The sequence below is a fragment of the Falco peregrinus genome, chromosome 3 (assembly GCF_023634155.1).
Source record: "Falco peregrinus isolate bFalPer1 chromosome 3, bFalPer1.pri, whole genome shotgun sequence".
NCBI classification, from domain to species: Eukaryota; Metazoa; Chordata; class Aves; order Falconiformes; family Falconidae; genus Falco; species Falco peregrinus.
In genome coordinates, this window is record NC_073723.1 from 14,930,597 (window position 1) to 14,954,157 (window position 23,561).

General features: G+C 43.5%; 1 protein-coding gene across 4 annotated transcripts in view; it reads left to right on the forward strand.

The window, feature by feature from the left end:
* The window catches only part of PUF60 (poly(U) binding splicing factor 60), a 31,094-nt gene extending 8,559 nt beyond the window's left edge, over positions 1–22,535 (forward strand). For 2 of the 4 annotated variants that reach the window (XM_005235196.4, XM_013297422.3), the window contains exons 2-11: positions 5,577–5,672; positions 7,462–7,551; positions 8,575–8,625; positions 12,771–12,932; positions 13,369–13,461; positions 14,287–14,500; positions 14,909–15,099; positions 19,373–19,508; positions 19,990–20,225; positions 22,101–22,535. In XM_005235196.4, coding sequence (XP_005235253.2) covers positions 5,577–5,672; positions 7,462–7,551; positions 8,575–8,625; positions 12,771–12,932; positions 13,369–13,461; positions 14,287–14,500; positions 14,909–15,099; positions 19,373–19,508; positions 19,990–20,225; positions 22,101–22,400 — 1,569 coding nt within the window. In that variant the 3' untranslated portion in view covers positions 22,401–22,535. Of the gene's footprint in view, positions 1–5,570; positions 5,673–6,305; positions 6,466–6,620; positions 6,706–7,461; positions 7,552–8,574; positions 8,626–12,770; positions 12,933–13,368; positions 13,462–14,286; positions 14,501–14,908; positions 15,100–19,372; positions 19,509–19,989; positions 20,226–22,100 lie in introns of those variants that run through there. The other 2 variants (XM_055799330.1, XM_055799331.1) reach the window with 2 other exon arrangements.
* The last annotated feature ends 1,026 nt before the right edge of the window (positions 22,536–23,561 follow it).

Consider the following 23,561-nt stretch of genomic DNA (forward strand, 5'->3'; position numbering starts at 1 on the left):
TCTATAGATCACATCTTGTAGGACGGTGGAAAAAAAACTCAGATGTGCCCCATGCTCTATATTGTAGCAGTATATTACCTGTGCATGCTGGCAGTAACAGAAGAAATAACTCACTTGCACTGCTTGTTCCCATTTGGAAAAAAAGTATTCTATAGGAGGTGGAAAAGAGTAGCTGCTAAAGAAATTCAGAAATAGTAAAAGGTCATTGTGCACAGAAAGGCTTGCAAAGTTAGAGTTTACAGCTGAATCCATGAAGTCTTGGAGAGTAAATAGGGGCAAAATACTTAAATGGGTATATATACTTAAAGAAGGACCTTTTCTGAAAAATAACCTATTGTGCAAGGAAAAACATTGCCTTTGACGAGGCATTTGGGTGATTCTTCTTCCAGCTTCAGTACTGGTGTGGGGTGTTGTAGTATGAAAATACTCAGATTAATACAGGTTCCCAAGCGCTGATGCAGATGGTAGAGCAAGGATTAGACTGAGTATCCTGGCCAGGTACTTCATCAGTCCTTTTCCCACCTCTGTATTACTTAATCTTTGGGTTGTTTGCTTGTTGTGGTTCCTAAAATAAACAAGATTCTGTGTTTTTCTTTCTCTTGTGTGCGTTTATACTTCAGAGAAATTCTCAGGCATGTAATAAATTTCCAATGAATGTGCGTGAACTCTGGGAGTTCAAACCACCTTAAAGGGCCAAGCAATGTTCAGAAGCAATACTCATAGCAACAGGTATACAGTTTCTATTTATTTCTCTTTTAAAAGAAGCTCCTGTTCTCTTGCTTCTGTTGTCAGCTTCTCTCCCATTTTCCTTGTTCCCTCCTAACTGTTACAGTGTGTTTAAATAAGGCAGTTTTCAAGGTCACCAGCCTTGGTATAAAGTGGCGCCTGCTTTTCAACAGGTACTGTTAGGTTACTGCATAGCAGACCAATTGTGCTGAGCCTCTTCTTGGTAGTGGTGTTATCCTAAGGTGCCAGGAAAGAGCAGAGCAATAGTCTCTGAATGGCAATGGAGATTGGGATTATTTTACATAATCTGTTGCTCTTTAGATAGACTGGAGTAACAGAGGGTGGTCTTCCTTGAAGAAACTCTCAGTGTTGAAAGGTACACGATGATAAATTTTTGTTACAGCTGTACTGTGGATCAGCAAAGATGTGTCTCTGTGGTTTCTTTCCAGAGGGATGTGTGGTGCGAAAGAGCTTGGAACCAGCAGTGCCTGGGTCTGCCATCTGGGATGCTCTTTGTCACTTATACATCATTTCCTCACCCTTAGTTTTGATTTTGTCCTCCATGCTGGACATAGGATGTTATCAACCTTTTTTTGGAAACTATACCATTTAATGAGCTCAAATGTCTAAATTACATTAAATGTAGATATACAGTGGTCTTTATTTTTAAGAATCATAACAGATTATGATCAACAGAGTGGCTTTTTTGTTGTGAGTGGTTAAATTTGATAGCCCTTCCACTCTGTTTTTCTTCTCCTAAATCTCATAGTTTCTGAATTGGAATAATTCAGTTTTTAAAAGCTGAGAGGAAAAGGAAACAGCAATAGGAAAAGGTGTGGGCTTTTTTAATCGTCTGCAGAAAACTGAAGTCACTGAACTTGACTGTATGGTAACATACATAAGATGTAAGCAAGTGGGAAGGGGAGCCAGAAGAGCTGGATTTGAATTTTTTTTTTTTAGCCAGTTGGTTAAGAACAAGAATGTTTTGGGTTTTTTAATAACTGTTTTAAATGTTCCACAATCAAAATGAATCTTGGAGGTTATGTAGCCTTCCTGTACCAAATAGGTCACCATTACACACACATATATATATATACACACGTGTAGATGTGGCTGTTAGGGACACAGTTTAGTGGTGGACTTGGCAGTGCTGGGTTAACAGTTGGGCTTGATGATCTTAAAGATCTTTTCCAACCTAAATGATTCTATATCACTTTCCTGATATTTGTTTTCAGTTTGCATGTGGACTAAACAATGGTAGCTTTTGATCTACTGATTAAAAAAAAAGTGTGCGTTTGAGTCTCCCAGTTTGCAGCCATGAACCAGTTCCAGCTACCTCTGTTCTTATTCATGTCAGCTTTCTTGTGTTGCACTTCTATTCCCCTTAGGTCTTCATGTGTTCAGTGTAGCCATGAACTTTATTTGAAGGGACTAGTGAAGTTAGTGAAGTGACTGCCATCTTTAGAACACTCTGTTCGGATACTTGTAGAATACAAGTTTTTACATTACGAGAGTTTATTTTGCATGTGCTGTATGTTAGAAAATGCTCACAAATGGTGAACTCGAGGCTTGAATGCACAAAAACAGAAGTCTCAATTGTTGCTATAAAATAGAGTTAAGAATGACCTAGGATTTACCTCTCTGAACATTAGCAAATTCATCCTGCGGCTTTCTTTCAATGTAGGTGAGCTCCACTTCTTGCTCTTAATAGTCTGACTAAAGAACAAAGGAACCATTGTAATTTGGTGGGAGGCAGCATGCAAGTTGCAGTTGCCAATACAGGCAAGTGGGCTACTCTGGGAGAGACCTAGCAGCTGGTAAAGGGAATGTTAAAAATCTTGTTTTCAGCTATTAACTTGGGTTTTTCCCATGATGATTTTTATACTGAAACCAGTAGTGCTCACAGACATGTCTATTCAGTCTATTATGTGTCTACTGAACAGATTAAGATATTTGTCCATTATGGTATTTCAAGTGGTTGATGGTGAACATTGAATTGAGAGAAGAAATTAGTTCTGCTTTTGATGGATGATACAGGCAGAATTTAGACAAACAACAAAGGCTGCTTTAAGCCAAGAAGGCGGTGAGGTTGTGAGATGGATGGTTCAAACAGTGGGACCGTTGTGCTGTTGCCTTTTTTTTCCCTTACACTGATTTGGTAGGAAAATAGAGTTCCCTCATGGTGCAGTGTGTGAATCAGACCCGTCTGGCTGTGCATCCTCACAAGAAACGGACAAGATTCTTTTGGGAAGATGAACGCAGTTTACCTCATGGGAGGAACCTTCTAGTCCAGTAGTCACTGTCACTTAGGTAAATTAACGGACAGAGGATCTCAAGATGAAGAATGACTGGGCAACGTGATGGCAAATGTTGTTTATTAAGTTAGAACATATAATGCATGTATGGTGGGGAAAATAAAGATAGTGTGCACTGTGACAGGGTGTAAAGTAGCCTTTTCCTGCGTGCACTAATTAAGGTTTATCTGCTTAAAAGGAATGTCACCCCAGTGAGTAAAGTAAGAAATTTGGTTAATGAGCTGACTAAGCAGCATTTAGCATCAATCCTCTCCTGAATCAGCTGGAGGAATGGATTCATGGCAGCCCTGCCTCAAGGGGAAAGTAGGTGTGGAGTCCCTCTGTAACAGCTTGGAGGGGTGTCAGCTGGGGAGGCTTGTTGTGCAGAACCCCACGTAATGTCATGGTCCTGCATCCAGTCTATAGGCAGCAAAAGCAGACCCAGCAGATACAGCTGGGGATTGCAGCCTTCCTCATAGGTACTTAATGTTCTTAGTGCTGAAGGGCTGTCCCATTGAAGCTTCTGTTCTTACAGCTAGAGCTTGCAAATACTATAGATAAAGCAGGTATTTAGGAGGCATTGAATTCGGGGGCTCTTGTGCTCTGCATTCCGCTCCATTTTAGTGGGAGGACTTGAGGGTGGTTACCTTGGGCCTGGGCCAGGGTGCCTTCTGACATGTTGCTGCTTTTCTCCTCTGCTGCTTCATGAACCATGCAATTTCTGTTACTTCCATAGTAATTTTTTAAATCTTTATTATTATTCTAAATTGAGAATGCCATGTGAATGCGCTGGAGCTTCATTTATACTTGGGTGGTATCTGTCATTTACTGTGGATAGAATTCATGTGATTAAAGTATCTTAACTATTTTGCATTTTTCCTCATCGTAAACAGAACAGTCTACATTATTGATATGTGGAAAAAATACTAAAATACTGTAAGTTAAAATTGGGTTGTCAGGGAACTTGTGATTCTGGAGGAAATGAGTGACCAGTCTGTTGTCTATTGAGTAGTATTGCAGTAAACACAGTGCAGGAACTGGGCTGGTGTTCTCTGGGGCTGTAAGGTGTACAGTGTACGGATCTCCTGGAAATGTGTGTGTACTTTTACCTAAATCATCATCATCAGCTCATCTCTACCAGTGGGTGTTCCCCTTTGCCTTATGGTGGAATAAAGAAAATGCAATGAAACATGCAATTTGTGTGCAGCCATGATGCAGCATCTTTTGCTTCTGAAAGACATGTTTTTCTCTCTGAGACTTTGGAGGCAGCCAAAAACCAGCTTTTTGCGGTTTTGCATTTTGGTATTAGATTCATAAGATCTTTTTTTTCTGGAGGAGGAGATCAGTGGTCTCTCAGAGACATGTATGTCCATAGGAAAAGCCTTAACTTGTTAGCCAGTACCATGAGTGCCATGAGCAAGTGATTGCTCTGAATGAATGGGAACCAAATGAGTGGGAATACTCATTGTTCCTTCTGCTAAAATGCCAATTACTTTGATATTAGATCTTTTCCAAGTGACAGCTTTGTTCCTATGCCAGGAGAGCTGGTTTTGTTTTGCCATGTGAATGAGTCTGTTCCTTTTTTCTATACTGTGCTTATTACAGAGTGCTTACATTTTTTTTTCCCTGTAACTGGAGAACTGAGACATCTGTTAATAGGTTTGTAATGATGAACTCTTACTTTGGTTGGAAATTACGTGATGGTACTTCTGGGATGCCAAAGAGTAATACCCTGAGGATACAAATTGGTGGATGCTTACCAGAAAGACATAAGCTGCCTAATCACTTTAACCAAAACCAGGTTGATAAGTATACCTTAGATAAACCTGTTGTTACTTAATGTGGTAGGAATAATTGACAAGTTTTTTTACAGGAATGAACTTGGATGTAAAATGTGAGCATGAGGTAGAGTTGTCACTAGACTGTTTAAAAAACAACTAACAACACAGCTAACATCTGTTAGCTTACATGTATATCTGAAGTCACAAAAAGTCAGTTCCGTGGCCCAGAAGCTTTTCTAGACCTATTCTGATGTTGGGCTTGGGAATCTGCATGGGCAGGTAGGTGCATCTTGTACTAAGTATGAGAATAATGCTGCTTTGTTACTGAGTGACTGGAACAATATGTGAGATTTGAAAAAATTTCAGAGAAGATTTTAAAAAGAGAACTGGGGAAACCAAGGGTGACAAACCAGTATAGGAAGAGATGTAAGGAGAAAATAGATGGGTATGTTTGACAGAGTTTTAACTGTTGAGAGGTAGGATGGAAATGATGTGAGTGAGGACTGGGGATTTTAATTTTCTTTTAACTGAAAATCTAGTGGTTGGGGAACTCTTTAAGCATCCGACGTGTTCATCAGTTTGTACACTTGATGGGATAGCTCTCCCATAGGGAGTGGCTAGAATACTAATAGGTTTTTGTGAATTACTAGTAGGTTTGGGAAGACTTTTTAGCCCCTATGACTTTCTGGCATTAAGTGCTTTGGGTTTCTGGGAATGAAAAACGTGGTCACTTTTGCAAGAACAGTTTTTTCATTATTACTTTCTGTTTTCTCAGGGTACAGAGTCCATTAAGATGGAAAATGGACAAAGCACGGCAGCTAAGCTGGGGCTTCCTCCCCTCACACCAGAACAGCAGGAAGCTCTCCAGAAAGTGAGTAAACATGATGTGAATTTGCTTCTTAGAACTCTTGTTTGTTTGTTTGTTCGGGGTTTTTTGACTTCTTGTTGTTTTGGTTTTTTGTTTTTTTTTTTTTTTTTTTTTTTTTAATGAGCATCTCTTACTGATGTTTTAAAAGGGAACTCGCCTACCAAGGATATGTATGGGGTGATGGCTATGCTGTGTGTGGATTCACACTTCCAAATTTGTACTCAAGAATTATTTGTTTTGGTTTAGAGTTTATAGATGCGTTTTGAGGAGCATGATGTGGAATTTCCTGTTGGGGTGGGGAGAATGTTTTTAATAATAAAAAAAGTAATCAAAATCATAAGTAAATAACATCTTAAGATCACATTGTAATTCTAAGACAATATGCAACTGCCACAAAGTTCTGTGAGGAGCAGCCTGTACTCCACAAGGAATAGGTTTCTGATATGCTCCAGCTGGTCTTCTATTCTATCCACACAAAAACACATCATGAAATATCTCTATTTTTCCCTTATGCTCTTTCCCATCTTAAAGAGACCCCATAGCAAGTATTTTCAACCCATTTGAGCCAACCTGTTTTAATCTAGATAAAATTTCAGTCCAGCTCTGATTTCTGGTTGTTGGTCCTGTTTTATACAGCTGTTGGGGAGGTTACTGCTGACTTCTTGCCCACTTTCCTCATGGGAGTGAGTGATGCCTGGCTTACTGAGAGGAGAGCAGAGTTGGGAAGAGAGGGGAAACAAAACAAAACCAGGGAGTCTGGGAACTGTGGGCTAGGTGTCTTCTGTGCTCTGGTGAGGCAAGTAAAGTATTGTTCTAGGTAGGCTTCGTGTGAATGTTCCCATAATGTTGAAGCTGCTTGTGTGTGTGTTGTTTGGCTCACAGTGTGAAACGGCCTCGTTTCCTCTGGCTTCTCCATAGCTGACAGATGTAAATCCCCTTGTCCGTTTCCAGGTTTCCGAAGCACACGTCTCAAATCCACGATTTAGAGCCTACCGTTCCCTGGCACCTCCCAAACACGTACAGCCATGGAAAGCAGGTGCCTGAGGGGTTGGCTGAATGTGTTTGTACCGTCCCCTGGGAATAGGCACATATGTGGGTGTTAGGCTTCCCTTGGCAAAGAGCCTCCACGTCAACACCACTGGGTGTAAAGCCCAGGCTTTGTCAAATTTGTAGAAGACTGAAAGAAAAAGACAAGTCAGTCTTGTGTCTGCAGGCTAGGAACCAGAAAAGGAGAGCTGGAGCATTTTAGTGAGCAATAGCAGTGGACCTTCCAAAATAGAATAGGCCAGATGTGATAAGAAAAGAGAGGGGGAGTGCCCAGTCAAGGGACTGGACGTGGGGATTTGGAGGCCCTTCCCTTTTGTAGAAACTCTTTGTCCAGATGTTCTCTGAGTGGAAAGGACTTGAAGGAGGCTATCTGTCCTGCCCTCATCCCAGCAGGTAAGGTGCTATGGTGGGATCTAAGGGGCAGAGGGCGGAAGAGGGGAAAATGCTAAGTGTCTAGTGCATGCTGCTTTCCTAACATTGCGCCTGCTGCAGATTGAGTCCATCCAATCCTTTGCTCAAGCATTATGCTGTGTTTCAGGGCTCACGACTCCGAGACGCAGACCAAGATGTTAGTAAGCTGTTGGCCGCTGGCTAATGTACAGTGCCTTAGTGCTTAGGGCTGGAGCGCCGAGAAGTTCCACTGGCAGCCAGTTGTGTGGTTCTGGGGACCTGTGGTGTAAAATCAAACTTCGTTCCCTGCTCTGTGGTATTGTCCTGTGACTACAGATTTGGTATTTCTTTCCAGGCAAAGAAGTATGCGATGGAGCAGAGTATCAAGAGTGTGCTGGTGAAGCAAACCATCGCCCACCAGCAACAGCAGCTCACCAACCTTCAGGTGAGAGGCCCTCTGAGATGCTCCTTCTGTGTCTTACTCTCTCGCACAAGGTGGAGTTCTTTTTGCACTTAGAATCAGAGCACAGCCCTGAGGCCTGCCTGGAGCTAGGTTCATGTGCTTATGTTTCCACAGTGAAATCGAAATATGCTGTCTTCAGCTCACTAAAGAAACCCCCTTTGCTCCCCTGCACAAATTGCCCCCCCAATTTCACTTATTCAAAGAGCAAATTTTTAAGTTTGTCTCCTGTTGGCTGGCCAGATGCTTCTTGAAAGGCCGGAAGCCAAAGAATTTGCTGTGGGTTTCACTTTCAACTTACATTTAAGGTGGCGTCTAGGGTTAGTGGGAACCTTTCACCATCTCTTCTGCTTGAGGGGAGGGTACCAGTCTCTCCTGTTACTGACAGTGCTACCCCATTTCCCTCCCCTTCACCCAGGTGCTCTTGATTTCAGAGAAGCTCCGTTGGCTATTCCTGCTAATGCTGGAATGCCTATGTACTGGGAGAACTCTTAAGTGGTATTTAAATATCTCCCTTTCTTCAAAGGTTTCTTGAACGTATCTCACTGCCTTCTAGTCAAAGTTAGGAAACTCAAAATAATGGCTTTTGGATTTATTTTTTTTTAATGAAAAATCACTGTGGATGTGCTTGCCACATTAGGCAGCTCTGGCCTTTCAGGGCTGTGCGTGTTTCTAAGTGTCTGATCTAGTTGAGGGGCTCCTTTTTAAATGCTGGGGGTGAATCAACGACAGTGGTTGCAGAGGTTACTATTGCCTTGAGTCCCCCCCCCCCCGGGAGAAGACCCTGCTTCCTGAGGCAGTGGCAGCAGCACAACTCCACCCTGGCCTGGTGGGACTGGAATCTGCAGGGTCCCAGCGCTGGACAGTCCTTGGGACCAGGCAGTGAGGGGCAAGGAAGGAGAGGCCTCTCTCGCAGGTTCCCTGTGCCGCCGCTCTGCTTGAGTTTTTACAAACAGCCGTAGTATGCTCAGCTCCAACAGACTGAACTCTGTCTTTACTGTCTTTCAGATGGCAGCAGTGACAATGGGCTTTGGAGATCCTCTCTCACCTTTACAATCGGTCAATAGACATATTCACTTCTTCTTGGGCACTTTGTCTTAGTCAGGGCCTAGAGTGGGGAAGTATGTAGTGGTAATACAATGCTCTTAATTCAACCCAGCACAACCCTCCCACATACCCACCTGTTATGGACAAGCACAACAAGCAGAGGCAAAGTGTAAACTCCCCAGAGGAAGACCCTAGGCTGGGTGCAGTCTGCTGTGACACTGGCAGTCGGGGTCCTGGAGTCAGTTGGCAAAGAAAGCTTTAGATTTCGAACAGTTCTGAACACACCTGTGAAATTGTGGGAGCTGCATTTCTAGGGATGCTACAGTTCTGAGGTCCTGACCTAAAACTAACTGCCAAGGTAACTCACAAATGGGCAATTTCTTATGAAACAAACTCTCAGCACTAGAGACCTGGCAGCTAAGGTGCTGGGGAGGACTGGGGCACTATAGGTTTGCAGAACATGTTGTAGCCCAGATGTAACTGCTCTTTACTGTGCATGTTTCCAGACTAGGTGAATATGGCATGTTTCAAGTAAAGTAAAAGCAGGATGGAAGTTAACAAAACTGCAGGACTATTCAGAGAACCTGTGCAGTCCTTAAGTGCTGGAATTTCTAATCAAGACACCAGAGAGCTTAATTACCTGGGATTATGCATCCCCTCCTTTCTCCTAGACGTGTTGGACAACGGCCACTGCAGAAAGTGTCCTATAGCTCCACTCTGCATGCAAAGGTTCATTTGTAAATTATTTTGCAAATTTGTAAATATGTTTCCATCTTGCTGGAATGTAATGTTTCTGCTTTGTGTAAAATCCAACTGGAGGCTTGTACTCCAAAATGAAAGATACTAAAACTAAAATCACCCATTTTTCCTCCCTTAACACTGCCACTGTAGGTAGTGTGTCAGCAAGGGAGCCAAAATAAATTTTATGGGGATATATGTTTGGAATGGAATAGAAGCATACATCTCGATGTGAATTTGGCATAGCTGGTTTTTGAGCCCTCATGCCCAAGGAACTTCTACCAATTAATGTAGATGCTTACTTGGATAGCATCACTCCATCAGTTTTGCTTAACTTTTTTTGGCTCATTCACAGCTGGGCAACAGATGAAAAACACATACTGATAATGTAACTGGAAATGTTTAATTTCTCTTCAGCCTCAAGGGCATGGTCAGTATTGTGAATCCTTTTCCCAAGACATTCCTCCCTCTAGGGAGTCAGAGACTACTGCCGATGGGACAGAACCTAGAAGCAGGAGTCCGCACTGAATCGTTCGACTGTGGTACAGTTCCATGTAGCTAGGATACCCTGTCCTCGGCAAATGCTTTATCCCAAAGCTCACCAGGAATGTAGAAAATGCAAACAGACCACTGTCCAACACTTTTTTTTTTTTTCCTGTTGACAAGATTCATCAGTTCCTGCGTGAAGGAAGTGCAGCCTGAACTTCCTATTGCAGTATCTTAGTGCCCAAGATTAAAGCTTCCTGTCTACTTAATCCTCCAAGTATTACAGCACAAGATTTCTATGTCATTTCAGCAAGATGAGCACAATTTCCTGGCATCATATTAAAGTTGAAGCTAGTAGTGATGTTTTTGCATCACCTCCTTTGTTTAAAGGAGCACTCCCAAAATGATGATTTGGCTTGTCCTTAAAGTACTTTTCATAAGCACTTAACAGCTAAACATTACGTAGGTCCAACTATTAGCTGCTGCCTTTATGAAGGTTGCAGATAATTTAAACTCCATTTTATAGGCGGAGAAAGAGGGCCAGTGGCCAGTAAAATCTGCTTAGTGTAGCTAGTGAAAACAGTGAGATTTCTAGTCATGAGTTTTTGATGCTGTCATCTGCTTAGTTCACAGGTGTACGTTGCATCATTCCCGTAACGTGATGCTACCAATTCCTGTTAGCGATCCACATGTGCCTGTAGTCATCATGGTCCACCTCAGTTCTGCCTTTTGTAGGTCCAGATTTCTAATATGTTGCTGATGTAACAGAGTCCTCCTAACTCCACCTGACCTATTTTGTTAGGATCTCTGCAGCAGGGTAAGATGTCGATTTCCTCCTGTAAAGGTTTCTGCCATAGGAGAGGACAAATGACATTTTTCTTGCACCTGTTGCATTGATAACTGAAAAGAAGAGAATGTCCTCTTCATTAACTCTATCCCAGCCAAAACCAGGACAATATATTGACCCTTCAGAAGGTGAAAAGTCCCTCTGCCTGTGCGAGACTGCGGTGTCTTGTCAAGAAGCACTCCTCGTAAAACGCTTTAAATTTTTATCACGGTCTGTGGCACCATGGGTGAGGCACTTCACTCAGACACTTGGGGTTAGAATGGTGATGGCTCTGAACCTGTAAATGGACACACTACACAGAGTGAGGGGCTACTGATCACTGGCTTTCCTGCACCAAAGCTGGGAATGTGTTGGAGAACCTGGGAGACAACACATCAGCTGTCCTGCGTGTACACGTGCCATAGTCCTCCTAGTCACAGCATTGCAGAGTAAATTGAAAAACAGCTTGTTTTTAACTGTGTGAAATACTTAAACCCAGTCAAGAGGCAAGCTTAATATCACTTCAGGAGCAGCAGTATGGGGTGAGAACCATTCCTGTTTATAGTATCCCTGCTGTATTGAATAATAGGAGTTGAATCTTTACAGTTTGTTTCCTCCTATGGTCAATGTCAATTACCTACAGGTACTATGAGGGAGAAGGATTTCTTCAGGTACAGTTTGTGTCTGTGATTCTGTGACTATCACAGATAAAATGCTGTCCCTTCTGTTTTACCGTCTGAGTTGAGCATCCCCAGACACGTCAGAGCTCATTGTGCTCGTGCTTGTTACAGCATTCTGAAAGTAGGCCTCTTGTAAAGGCCTCAGTTAAAGACCCTCTTAAACAGTGGTGGTGGGGAAGAGGTGGTTGTTCAGAGCTCCCTGCTTTGGTGCCCAGCACTGTGGTGCTGGGAAGTGAGAGAGGCATCAAGCTTAACGCTGCATTTGCCTACTCTGCAACAGTCCAGTCCGTAGCCCTTACTGCTTTACATTTGTTCCATCTGTTCCAGGCAGAACAGGAATGAAGCCCCGTGCATATCTCCAACGCACTGTAATTCAGTCTTGCTGATCATAGGGAGCTGCCTCTACAGAGACCTAATTTCTGCCTTGGTCCCAAGACGTGCTGCTAGGATATGCTGGCCAAACCTGTGATTTTTTTGTTTTGTTTTGTAGGCAGCATCTTCCTAGAATAATTGTTCATTAGTAGTAGCAATTTAGAATTGCAATAAGGGTGAAAAATAATTGAAGGATATACTGCTTTTTTGGATACCTGCTGTAAGAAATTTCTGGATTTGTCTTGCAAACAGGTTTTCAGGCATACTTAGGAGAAAATAGCACAGAGACCTTCTCTGCACCGAAACTGATAAGGGCGGAGTCTTTGGGGGCTGCACCACTATCTGAGCCAGTAACAACAGGCAGTGATAAGTACTAGCACCACACACTTAACAAAGAAGTTTTGTTTAACCATTTAATTTTTTTTGCTTTGCTTTTGAACTGTGTGGTGGAAGTGGTGCCTAGTACTGGATCTCATCCTGCCTGGGGCAGGGGCGGGGGGAGGAGGTGGTGTGTGATGCTTGAGGGAGTGGGGAGGAGGTACCCAATTCCATATCCTTTGCTGCCTGGGAGGATGGGGTGGGGGGGAGGGAGCAATTAGGTGGTGCCCAATATTGGATCTCTTGCTGTCCCTTGCGGGAGGGAACGGGAGGGATTGCTAATAGTGTCTAGAATTGAGACCTTTGCTGCCTGGAGGGGGAAGCTGTCCTAGAATGAAGTTATTTCCTCCTCCTGCAAGTGTTGCTGGAGATGTGATCAGGCTGGGGAGGGTTAGACCTTATCAGTGGGTTTGGAGTTAAGGCTCCTGAGGTGGCAGACCCCATCAAAGATTTGACTGCCCCTGGGAGTGAGCTGTACTGCTTATCCGCTCCAGCAGTCTGTGCATTGAGCAGGAAAATACTTCTTTATTACTACGTGTGCCAGGCTGTGCTGCAGCCCAGTGAGGAGCTACCTGCTGTTGGGTCATAGCTCCTGGGAGGGAAGGAGGAAGGGAAAGAGGTCCTGACATCCATGACCACCCTGTCATCTAACCAGCCAGTTCTTCTTTCCAATACAGATGGCAGCTCAGAGGCAGCGCGCCCTGGCCATCATGTGTCGTGTGTATGTGGGCTCCATATACTACGAACTGGGAGAAGACACCATTCGCCAGGCCTTTGCCCCATTTGGACCTATAAAAAGCATTGATATGTCCTGGGACTCTGTTACAATGAAACACAAGGTTGGTTAATGGCTATTGAGTGATGGATGGGGTTTTTCTTCTCTCCGAGGCCTTCCTAAATAAACCAGGAGAGGAAGGAGCCTTTACCATTGTAGAGAGAAGGCTGCTTTTAGTGCTTCAAGATAAATGTTTGTAGCTGCCTGCTCTACTTTGCAGGATGCTGTAGTGGGGCCAGATGTGCATGGGGGTAGTAGGCACAAATGATGCCAAACAGCTGGCAGTCCTGCATGCAGTTAGACCTCTAACTACGAGAGGCTCTGGAAGCACAGGTAGCCTTGGGTCGGTGCTTCTGCATGCAATTTTCTGCTTGAATAAAAGCTGCTTTAAGGAAACATCTCAGGCTGTGACAGTAGGAATCTTGGCTTCGTTAGCTTAGCACTAAATTTGAGACAAGATACAGCTGCTGTGATTCGACAAGCATATCCTTCTGTTCTAGGGTTTTGCTTTTGTGGAATATGAGGTACCCGAAGCTGCTCAGTTGGCCTTGGAGCAGATGAATTCTGTCATGCTGGGGGGAAGAAATATAAAGGTGAGTAGTAGGCATGCTCTGAAAATTCCTAGTCCTCTTTGCTGTGAATAATGGGTGTATGCCTAGAAGTGCTCCACATCGTACTGTAAGCTAGTAAGCTAGCTGTTTTTTCCACCCACACATAGAATGGAAGTCTCTTGAGGACAAAACAAAGGTGATTCTTGATATTTTATTGCTGCCGCCTTATATTGTACCTATGGGGGTGGTAGATAGGTAGCATTGAACTTCTGTTGTGCCTGTCAGTAGTGCGAGGGACTTCAAGTATCAAGTAAGGGTCCACCCTTGCGATACAAAAAGGATGCATTCTGCATAAACGGAAAGGAACAAAGGATTGTAGCTGTGTTTTTTCCAGGCAGTAAGAGGGGGTCTTGCAAAGGTGAAATTTAGGGGTTATGGGGGGAAACGAGCATTTTCTGCAAAGTGTTCTATGTTTTGCATTTCTATCTCTGCATATCTGCAGCACCAGATTTCGAAGAGGGTTTTAGGAGCCTTTGAAAGAAGGGTATAGAAGCTTTGTGTTTTGCTTTCAGACTTGTTATCAGTTCCTGGAAGTTGGCCTTTGGCAGGTCAGGGAGCATAAATGGGGGAAATATGGTGGAGGAGGCAGCAGAGTCTGTCCCAGCTCTTGGTAATCCCCCATAGTACAGGTCAGCTGTTCCCCGAAGCAGAGTCAACTGTTGTGCTTTGCTAATTATGGCCTTACGAGGTATTACCTGGTTTGAAAAGGGAGGCAAGTGGCTGAGTGCTTGTCTGCTGTAACTCTTGGTGAGTCACCCTGCTGCTCTTCAGAATGCTTAATGGACTGTTTGCTTTTTTTCTTTGCAGGTTGGGAGACCTAGTAATATAGGTCAGGCACAACCAATTATAGACCAGCTAGCAGAAGAGGCACGGGCTTTCAACCGCATCTATGTGGCATCTGTTCACCAGGACCTTTCAGATGATGACATCAAGAGTGTGTTTGAGGCCTTTGGGAAGATCAAATCCTGCACGCTAGCCAGGGATCCCACAACAGGAAAACACAAAGGCTATGGTTTCATTGGTAAAATGGCTGTTTGGTGTTTGATGTGGGGTAGGGAGAGTGGTTGGGAGTCTCCTCATCTTTTTTTTTTTTTTTTTTAAGGTTTTTTCCTCTCTAGTGGAAGAATTGTATTAAGCAATGGGATAGAAATAAATTTGGAGCAGATCTATGCCTGAACTTACAAATATAATTAATAGCCAGATATTTTTACTCACTGCCAAGTAGGTTGAGCGCTCTTGCTATGCTGAGTGTTCTCAACGCTTGTGTGATCAGAGGGGTGAGATGACTGAGCCAAGCGCTGAGGATCTTCTTATTGGAACTCTTAAGCAGTCAGTTTTTGCAAATACAAATCAAAATTGCGTGATGAGAGGGCAGTTATGTTGAAGAGTAAAAAGGATCATTTGTAAATGGTACTTTTTCTCATTGCAGAATATGAGAAAGCACAATCTTCTCAAGATGCTGTTTCCTCTATGAACCTCTTTGACCTTGGAGGTCAATATCTCCGAGTTGGTAAAGCTGTGACTCCTCCGATGCCTCTCCTGACACCTGCTACGCCAGGAGGACTACCTCCAGCAGCAGCTGTCGCTGCAGCAGCTGCTACAGCAAAGATCACAGCACAGGTAAGGCATAGGCTGGTGTGACTCAACCAAGTGAATGGCTGTTGTGACCCTGCTAGAAACAAGCCGGCAAGCTGTTCCAGCCAGCTGTATTCACTAGTTTGAATGAAAGTCCTTGGCCTAGATCATACTCTTGTTCCCAGGGCTTCGCATGTAGAAGCTTGCCCCTGACGCTTGTGAGGATCACGGAGTCATAGAATGGTTTGGGTTAAAAGGGATTTTAAAGGCTGTCTAGTTCCAACCCCCCTGGCATGGGCAGGGACACCTCCCACTAGACCAGGTTGCTCCCAGCCCGGTCTAACTTGACCTTGAGTGCTGCCAGGGAAGGGGCACCCACAGCTGCTCTGAGCAGCCTGTGCCGGTGTCTCACCGCCCTCACAATAAAGAATTTCTTCCTAGTATCTGACCTAAATCTCCCCTGTTTCAGTTTAAAACCATTCCCCCTTGTCCTATTGCTGCAGACACTACTAAAAACTCTGGCCCTGTCTTTCTTATAAGCCCTCTTTAGGTACTGGAAGGTTCTCTAAGGTCTCGCCAGAGCCTTCTCTTTTCCAAGCTGAACAACCCCAGCATCTGATACACCAGCATTTGTGGAATGGAGTCTGGCACAGCTGATCAGAACTTTGTTTAGAGAAATGTTGAGGGAAGACTGCAGGGTATTGCTTCTCTGTATAGGCAAACCAATGATGAGGGAAATGGTTATAGTAGAGGCTAAAAGAATGCATGAAAGTATGTGAAAGGAGGGCAGACTGAGGGCTGTAATAGTCACTTGAGCAGTGCTGTGTTGTTGAAAAGGCTCTGTCTGTGTAGGTGGAAGATGACTAATGACTTGAGGCTGTTCAGAAACAAGGAAATGCAGGGATGGAGCAGAATTGGTTGTTGATGCGGGAATCTAGGGGTTCTCAAATATAGTTTGCTCGAAGTAACAGAAGCTCAAGGTTATGAGGTACTGATGAAGGAGGATTGCCTTCCAAAGCAAACCCCCGTGTCTGTGTCCATTGTCCTTGCCTTGGGCAGCAGAATCTCCCCCTGCATCGCTGTAGCCCATGAAAAAAACAAGTTCCAGCGCTAGTGGGTTCTTGGATTCTCTCAAGCAATAAAATTGCTGAGGTGTGCAGCCTCAGCTAGTGTGGCTGAACCTAGTGTGTGATGCTAATCAGCTGACTGGACTGAATTTTGTAAGCAGCTCTTTCTTTGAAAATATTTCTCAGAATCATGAGGTAAAGGCAGAAGTGGGAGGAGCTTCCACTTATTTGAAACTTTCAGGTGGTTTGCACGCCCCCAGTAAAAAGTCCACAAGTCTGGGAACCTCTGCACTCAACTAAGGAAGGAGGTTGAGGCTTGGCTAGAGGAATTACTTGGATCAAAATTACTTTGGGAAAGAACTATTAACTCTTCTTTTAAGGGAAATGTAGAGGTCTGTTACAGACATGGATAAATCTTACTGTTTCTTTCTGCAAATTACTGCAGGATTTGTTACTGTGAAGAAAATTTCAAATTCCATATCTAGAAAAAAGGTTCTAAAAGACCTCAGAGATACTCTGCAGTCTTGTTGCCTTTGCCTTAGACATGGTACAGATCTAGGTAACCTGTCTGATTAGTCATGTGGGTATTTGTAGATGACTGGGGAAGAGAGCAAAGACCAGTTACAAAAGGCAGTATCTTATTTACACTCCTTGCATGGTTCTTGTACAGAACAGCTTGCTTTAAACATGCAGGTTCATGGTCTATGAGGGCCTTAATTTCACAGCTTTTTTAAACACAAGCTAATTGGTAAACTCAGCGGAGCTAAAGAAATTATGGACATGAGAGAGAGAAACCTAAGTCAGAGATAAACTTTGGATCTGCAGTCAAAACTACAACTTTAGTCTGGAATTAGCATGCCAGCCGAGGAAGGAGGAAATGTCTCTGCACATGAATGACACTATGAAGAGAGGTACTGGGTAGCAAAGATGGTTAATGTCTTTTGAACGACAATTAAAAAATCAGTCTTGCAGAAGAAGTTAAAGAATTAAAGCTAGTAGGAAAACTTTCTTTAGCCATTTAAGTAAACAGTGAGAGCATCTCACCAGTGTAGTCAAGGGTTATGGTGGTCTTGTTACAGCACTGAAGGCTTACATAAGTATCTTTTCCCCTTCATTAGAAGCATAAGGCAGATTGGCTAGTGATGCACATGAGATTACTGCATCCTAGGTGGGTGTAAAGCTCGGAGTTTTTGTGCAGATGTATGCTTAATAGTTTTGGGGGTTTTTTGTAATAAATCTGTCATGTCAGGGCTATTGCCGTATGGGTGAAGAATAGCAAATGTGATATTTTAGGTAGTGTGAAAAACATATCAGCAGTCTTTGTTCTCACCCCAGTGGTAGGGAAAGATTGAAAACAAGCTTTAAAGGAATGACAAAATTTTTAAAAGAAACAGACATGCAAAACATTTGGTTTTTTTAGGGAAATACCCTTGCTAGATGAACCTAACATTTTTGGTAAGACTGCTGTTACATACTTCATTAGGGGGAAAAAAATGAAAGCATATCCTATCAACAATTCCGGAGTTGGTGAAGACCCCTGTATGAAGCTCTTGGACAAGACCAATACTGTTGCAATGAATTCTGAGTTGTGTAGGCAAGCGAGGAGATGGAAGTGAGCTGTGCTGGAAATTGCTGACCCTTCACTCTGCTGGTGAAATTACTTACAGATCAGTCTTCCTTCATCTCCAGTAAAAATATCAGTGGCCTTATTCTAGGTATTAGGAGAAGAGTGCTAATGGAATTAGTTGGCAACACAGAAAAGATGCATTATTAATGTAGAGGAGAACTGGAATATTGCAGCAGATTGGAGTAGGAAATGTATGCAGTGTTTAGTAGTAGAGTACAAGATACTGCATTTAAGGAATGAAACCTCACAAGTTTTTTGCTCCAAGGTGTCAGGGCTTACAGGAGCTACATGAAAGCAAGGAAGAGAGGGATCTGGGTAACTAAATCATTATTATAATAGCCTGGAATATTTGGATCTTAGGGTATATTTTAGGCACATTATTTTCAGTAGTTTTATGGAAGTGTTTTGTCATTAAACTAGGTGTTCATCTCAAATGTTGTTTGATTCTGGTCATCTAGAGTCAGGATGTTTATTTGGGTTATAGAAGGTGTAGAGAAGTACTGCAGTTACTAGGAGAACTGGAAAGCCTGATATGCAGGAAGAAAACAGAAGTTTGGCTTGGTGTAACTGTAGAAGAATGTTGAAAAGTGCATCAGATTTTTGCTCAAGTACAGTTGGTACGGAGGCAAGTAGGTAATGGGATGGGAGAAGAGATGCAGATCACATGAACAAAAGGAAGTGGTTATAAAATGTTTCAGTTATCAAGGCCAGAAGTTTGAAGAGTTTTTCCAGTCATCACAAGTGGTAAAGTTCAGGAGCAGTAAAATGGTGGCAAAAGTTGGTTGTTTTGTTGAGAAATGTACTAATGTGATAATTGTTTGCAGTTGCTGTGATGGTGATGGCCAGTTTTAGTGTTGTGTTGCTGTCTGCACCTGAAGGAAAACTAGAGGGAGAGGACTTTTGGGTTAAGCTGATCTAAAAGTGTGCAGCTTTTGAAAATAATAGTATTGTGCTCTCCCTTGTGCTTGCAGTAGTGTTTTTGACTACAGTGTTCCTTGAGTCAAAGATTAATCTTCCACCAGAAAGGAAAAACTGGAAGCTTGGGAAAAACTGAAGTTGTAAGAGTTCCCTCATCTGGTTTGTCACATGGCCCCAGAGCCCTGCTGCTGTCATCAGAGGGAGTGGGAAATGTGGGATGGGAGTTCCCATCAGTCGTCTTAAATGGATCACATTCCTTGGCATCAGTGAAAAGCTTTGTTGGTGTAAAAGGTGGAAACAAGTAGAGATTCCTCTTGCTCTGGAATTGCCTGCATCTTTCAAACTGTGTATTGAATCCCTTGGTGTCTTTAATTCAGTAACTGACCTAGCAGCTTCAGAGGATGGGTGAAATCTGTGTTGAAAGAGAATGTTTTTCTTCCAAGGCTTGGTTTCTCCTAATTTCTGCATTTCTCTGGTGGGCTGGGTGGCATACTACTTTCTTTTACAGTAGCACTGGAGAGCTCAGACCTTCAGAATCTATGTATCTGGTATGTCTTAGATGTGAAAAAAGCTGAGTCTCAGCTGAATAGAGCCATAGCATGACAACTTGATGCAGAATTAACACGTGTGTTGGTTTTTGTGTTTTGTTGTTGTTGGTTGTGTGTGTTTGGTTTTTTGGTTGGGTTTGTGTGTGTGTGTCTTGCAGGAAGCGGTGGCAGGAGCTGCAGTTCTTGGTACTTTGGCAACCCCTGGGCTGGTCTCTCCAGCACTGACTCTGGCCCAGCCCTTAGGGGCGCTGCCACAGGCTGTAATGGCAGCACAGGCACCGGGAGTCATTACAGGTATGTTTACTTTTCGTCGCTTTTATACCAGTTACAAAGCACGGTTCTCTGTAGCTGGGGTCACACCTAAGGAGAATTTGAAGCTGAAATCCTCCTCCTTGCCCTGCTTTGTCAAGAGTTGTTTTTGTTGGTTTTTTTATTTCTGCAGCGTCGCAGGAATTTATTTTAGTATGTAATAGACATGACAGGAACATGAACTTCACAGCAGAAATGCCTTGTATGCTGAGTGAAAATCAGAATAAATGTTACTCCATGCAAAATCCTGCACTCTGTCTCCCTTCTAGGCAGGTATATGATGTGTGCATTGGGCGCTTATATGCGGTATGCTAAGTTACTGCTTATGTCTCCCTGGTTGTCACTGGTGCAGAGCAAATAAAACCATCTAGATTCTGTAATCCTCTTTGTCACTGACCGATATGTACTCAAATGTTGCAGAACATCAGTTTGTTTCCTTTATGCTACAGAGTTTGTACTCTTACAGGTGTAACCCCTGCCCGACCTCCCATTCCTGTCACTATTCCACAAGTGGGAGTTGTGAATCCTATCCTGGCCAGTCCCCCAGCACTGGGCCTGATGGAGGTCAAAAAGGAGAAGGAAGAGGAGGAGGTATTCCAGGAGTCGGAGAGGCCAGAGATGCTGAGTGAACAGGAACACATGAGCATATCTGGCAGCAGTGCCCGTCATATGGTGATGCAGAAATTGCTTCGTAAACAGGAGGTGAGCGCAGTGTGACTGCCCTGAGCTGGTTCCATTGGTCAGTATGTCAGGCTACTAAGTTTAGACCTGTCTTAACGTGGTATAGCTGCACGGGTTTGTATGCGGTACAGGCTTCCTGCAGCGCATGTTGTAGGTACCCCACAGAGCTCATGCGGAACTACAAAGACTGCCTGCTTGTGTGCCGCTTGTGATGGTTCTTCATCTGTCTTTAGCATCTTCTCGGAGTTCTCGGAGAAGGTTCACACCAGTCACTAGGCCAGAAGAGGCTTGGCTAGGAGGTGTCTGATTAAACTGTGTGTTTACTTAGCATCATTAAAGCAAACAATCATGGCCTTTTGGCTTATAATTAAAGAAGTGATACTGGCACATGGTGAGGGGCTGTCTATTCCAAACTGAATCCACCTTTTCCCCACAACTTTTTATTGCAGGGTGGAATTCTGAGGTATTTATAAAAACAAAATTTCACAGAAGTTAGTGAGAAAGAGGACAAGAATGAATGATGGAAAAAGTCAGAACACTAAACAGATTTACAGATTATTTTTTTTGGGGGTGGTGGGGTGGAAAGGTGGGTGTCTTGGAAGGGTCTGTATCGATAATTTCATCGGGCTTCTTGTTCAGGCATGACCAGAGGTTTGTTCCTGTGCGTGATTGAATTTCCTGTCTGATACGCAGATTTCCTGAGCTTTGACACTGAATCCACAATGTTTCTTCTGTTTGCTAAATAGGGATAATGCTGACATGCATTTCATAAGGGAGGACACAGATGAGTTAGTAAGTGTTCTCCTTTACTTTGAAAAGGTACATAAATTTAAATACATCTTTGGGCTTCTGACCTAGCAGCCAGGTTTCCTCTGTCACAAGTACCTTTCCCAAAGAATCCAATTCATTGTGTGAAGAAAGTTTAGCAATGTCAGAAGAGTCTTAAACTACACCCTTCCCAAAGCTTCCTGGCATTCTCAACCTCTAAGTACCCTTTTGGTTTTGCTGTTCTTTTAGTGGGCCCTTAGAAGCAGTTACACAGACATGTGAATAAGAACTGGAACGAGAATTTTAAAATGATACTGAGCTTGAAAAAATGTGTCTGCTTAGCCGGTGATGTTTGGCAGGGCCAGAGCTGGGAGCAAGGGATGTGGCAGAGCTGGGTGTAATGCACAAAACCAGACTGCCCAGAGAGGTTGTGGAGTCCCTGTCCTTGGAAGTGTCATCTGAACATGGTCCTGGGCAACTAGGTGACCCTGCTTCAGCAGGGGAGCTCAGACCAGGTGATCTCCAGAGGTCCCTTCCAAGCTCAACCATTCTGCGATACAGAGAGGTGCTCAGTCGCAAAAGGGCAATACATAGCAGAGGTATGTTGCTGGTGCTCTTTGACTTGTATGTTGTTATTCCCTGTAATGAAAGTACCTGGTCAACCATCAGTTGTCAGAGCTGTAAAAGACCTGGTTAATCCTTCTGCTTTAGAGATGACAAAAAGTCTTAAAAAACCCAACCAACCAAAAAATCCCATGACAGTGATGCTGAAGATAACAAAGCAAAATATAACTGGATAGCAAAAGCACGAGAAGTAAAGAGGTCTGCAAGTCACTTGTGCTTCAAAGATGTGTCTAAGAAAAGCACAAGACGTGACCCACTGACCAAGGCCAGCCACAGCATAGCTGGCAGTGACCGAGACATTGGTGCTGTGAGTGCCTGGAAAAAAAATTTACTAGTTTATGCCTGAGAACCTGAGACATGGTTGGTTTCATGGAATATGTGGTAATGATATAGCACTGGAATATCTGGTGGTGCTCGGGCATGCTGCATAGTCTGATGTGGCTTTGAAAATTTAATCTCGATGCCTCTTTGGTGTATTAATTCCCTTATCCCTTCTCTCTGCAGTCCACTGTGATGGTGCTTCGCAACATGGTGGATCCAAAGGACATTGATGATGACCTAGAGGGAGAAGTGACAGAAGAATGTGGCAAATTTGGGGCTGTAAACAGGGTCATCATCTACCAGGAGAAGCAAGGAGAAGAGGAGGATGCGGAGATCATTGTCAAGATCTTTGTGGAGTTCTCCATGGCCTCAGAGACACACAAAGCCATTCAGGCTCTGAACGGGCGCTGGTTTGCAGGAAGAAAGGTGGTAGCAGAGGTGTATGACCAGGAGAGATTTGATAACAGTGACCTGTCAGCATGAACTTTATTTGAAAGACTTTGCCCTGCCCCCTCTGCCTGTCTGGTCTTTTTTTAAGCCATGTGTAAAGAATGCTCCAGGGTGGGCACAGATCTCTGTGATGTACTTGTAGTTTGGATAAAAGCGCAAAGAAAGCTAGTGTGCATCTGTGTGTGTGTTAAAGGGGCTGACGTCTTGTCAGCTGAGTCTGGCATGGGTCTGGCCTCATCCGCCTGGAAGAGCGGGGCCAGAGCCTGAAGAGGGGTTGCTGCTTGTGCTCCTGCGTTACACTGTGGTCACTTCAGAAACACTCAGGTCACCACCTTTTAGGGGCTGGAATAGCAGTGTTCTTCAGAGATGGGCCATAAACGGTTGGAATGGAGGAGGGAGTTTCTTCGTAAGGTATTTCAGCAGCACCTAAGGGTGCTGCTGGATTCACAACGAGAAGGGTAGCTTGGGTGGTGCTGGGAGGGAGCCTTCCTACTGAGGAGCTGCATGTGGAGCTTGACCTTGGGAGCCCAAATGTGAGTCAGAGCCCAGAACTGAACCTGCTGCACCTTTTTAGAGTGTTCATGTCGTGTTTATTCCGATACCATAGTTTGGACCTCACGTTTTTAGTGATGGATCAGAGTTACCCTTACTGATCCTTCCTTTAATGTGCCAAAACAGGAATAGCAAGTCAGGCTGCAGGCATCACAGCTGAGTTGAGTGCAGGTAGTGTTGATGGGTAGCTCCTAAAGTGCATTTATGAAATAAACATCTAGCCCTTGTACTGTGGACAGTGATACGGAACACATGCCTTGCCTGAAAGGAAAACAGGAGGAGGGGCAAGTTTGTTGAGAGCTCAAAGGTTTAGTAATATTTACAAATCTTAAATGCATTTATTTTAGTAATCTTTGTATCTAGCTGATGAGTAGGAACAGAATTAGCTCATGTTAATTATTTTAAGTATATAAGGGGGTACTACATTGCTTGTTATACATAACCGGTACACAGCACAGATCTGAAGAAAATCAGTTTAGACATTCAAATGAAGGAGGAATCATCTCAAAGGAACTTCAGTAGGGAATTCTGAGTTGAGCCTGCAGCTGTGGGTTGCTTCTAAACTTGGAGATGTTTTTAAAATTAAATTTTTGTATTTTGTTTCAAACACTCTACTTTTCTTCTGTTGCAGGTTAGAAATTT